Here is a 2,194-nt window from a genome sequence, read left to right on the forward strand (position 1 = left end):
TGACTACTTCGGACTTTTTCTGACTATTTCTGGGAGATAAGGAACGCTCCTATTGAGTCATGTTTCACGTTTAATTATTGAATCATGGGTGAATTTTGCGTTGAGCACACCAAAATTGTTTACATTATAATGAATAAAATATATAAGTTTTTAGTGATATATTTAGCGATATTTTGACATATATGGCTAAAATGAAGTATTGTTGTTGTATGTATGGTGAAATATGGACAATTTGTGCGTTTGTGTGGGTGTAGTAAGGGAATAAAAAAGGTGCTATTGTGGAAGTTTTTTGTTAACAACTTTTGATCAGGTAAAATAAGTTAATTTCCGCTTTCGGATTCTTGTTACTGGGGTCCAGAACAATTGTGGTACATTTTAGGGGTTGAAAGCCCACGAAGATAATTGCCAATAATTTTAATGCACTACAATTTTTCATTAGCATAAGTTTGAATAATTTAATACAAAAAAATTTTATTAGCATTATATTTTTCAGAACTAATGAATAAAATTTTTATTTGCATAAAATTAAAATAATTGATTTTTCACAACTCTCGTCTGTAGGCATATACATATGTAATAAATGAATATTAAATCAATTTTAAATCTCAGTCGCGTTGTATATTATTACACATGTGGCATAGACTTTCCTTTTGTTCGCTGTCCATATCAAAAAAAGTTTTTAGATCAGAAAGCGACGTTAGACACTAAGCGTGAATACTCCACCGCCAAAAGGGTCGAAGATTTTTCTACAATCAAGGAATTACAAAATCTGCATAAATCAAATCTGCTATTACAGCCCCCAATTTCATTGGATAGCTCTTTTTCATCTGGTCTGGTATAACTATTCGATGCTATTTTACATCCGGTACGAAATATTGTTGAAACCGTTGAATCGTAATTTTTTTGTAGATTTTGTATCAATAGTTCCGAACGCCTTGCAAACTTGCGACACTGTTGATTGGGAATTAAAAGGTGTTTTGATCGGTTTTAAGCCTTTACCGTGCATGTACAGCATGACTTCCCATTCGCTTAGATCTTTAATAGGGCGCATGAACTTTACACCATTTCCCATACGATCGTCAAGGAATGCAACATCCAAAGCAGCGTCGTTGTCACGCCCAAGTACGATCGCTGCCAATAGATCAGCTGCTATATTGACATTAATCGAAGGTATAAAGACATATTTGCAATTTAGACCCTGCGCTACAGATGCGATCAATTTATTACGATGCACCTTTATAACCTCGCTGCGGCTAGTTGATGATCGAATATTAAGCAAAGTATTCGTAAATACTATTTCTCTGTCCGTTCCTCGGGACAAGTACGACCCTAAATTGATAATATCAAATGGTTTCTGGTGTTCTTCACAACTTAAATTAATAATATAAGCCTCTGGACCTTTATAACTCAAAAAAAGTTCTTGCACTTTTTGAACGTAACTAATAGAATTCGATGCCCTTATGTGCCTTGGAGTCAGAGCGCAATCATCAATAAAGAGAATTTTAAAATCACAATGCAGCCTTTTAAAACTTGTTTCTGTGTGTGCCTTTTGTAGAATATCTAATAGCACAACAGCTTGTGCACTGCCATCAAACACTAAAAGTATATTAGCATTCCGGGGTAAGGCTTTGGATGATCCTACTGCTGCTCGAAATTTATGATTCACATATTGTAAGCAACCCTTGCATTTCGGCTCTTTGTAAAATAATTTATACATTTCTCCTTCTTGTCCACATTTTGTTTTTTTTGTGTTGTCAAAAGAAATGTGATGGCTGGGCTAGTATGCCGACAAGGCCAGGGTATTCAAACTCAGTTTGTTTGATGTAGTGCAATTTCCAGTAGTCGTCAGGAACAGCTGCTTGTTAGCTTCTTCGAGCTCCACTCCTTGGATTGGTATAGCTTTCGCCGCGCGATTACTCGGTCGGCTCTAATTGAGCTTGGATGGCGTTTTATACAAGCGATTGCCTTGTTAGGCAGTACGTGATGCAACGTTGCAAACAATAGGGGTATTCTCGAAGTCTTGCACGATGCACGGATTGCACGAAATGCAAAAATACTATTCCAAATTTCGAAGAGTACGAGAACACCCCATTGCAAAGAGGTAGCATGCATGGGGAGCAAGCAGCGAAATTATGTATCAAATACAATAACAAGAGACAGCAAAAAAAAATTAAGTGAGCGAGATGAGAGGAAT

General features: G+C 36.3%; 1 protein-coding gene across 1 annotated transcript; it reads right to left on the reverse strand.

Moving 5' to 3' along the window:
* Positions 1-773: 773 nt before the first annotated feature.
* Positions 774-1,885, reverse strand: LOC118750574 (cytoplasmic tRNA 2-thiolation protein 2-like). The gene has a single exon (XM_036485310.1). It carries the CDS (start codon positions 1,715-1,717, stop codon positions 857-859), a length of 861 nt encoding a protein of 286 aa, XP_036341203.1. The 5' UTR covers positions 1,718-1,885; the 3' UTR covers positions 774-856.
* Between the last annotated feature and the right edge of the window lie 309 nt (positions 1,886-2,194).

Source organism: Rhagoletis pomonella, unplaced genomic scaffold, assembly GCF_013731165.1.
Source record: "Rhagoletis pomonella isolate Grant_MI unplaced genomic scaffold, Rhpom_1.0 Rhpom_scaffold_00307, whole genome shotgun sequence".
Lineage (NCBI taxonomy): Eukaryota > Metazoa > Arthropoda > Insecta > Diptera > Tephritidae > Rhagoletis > Rhagoletis pomonella.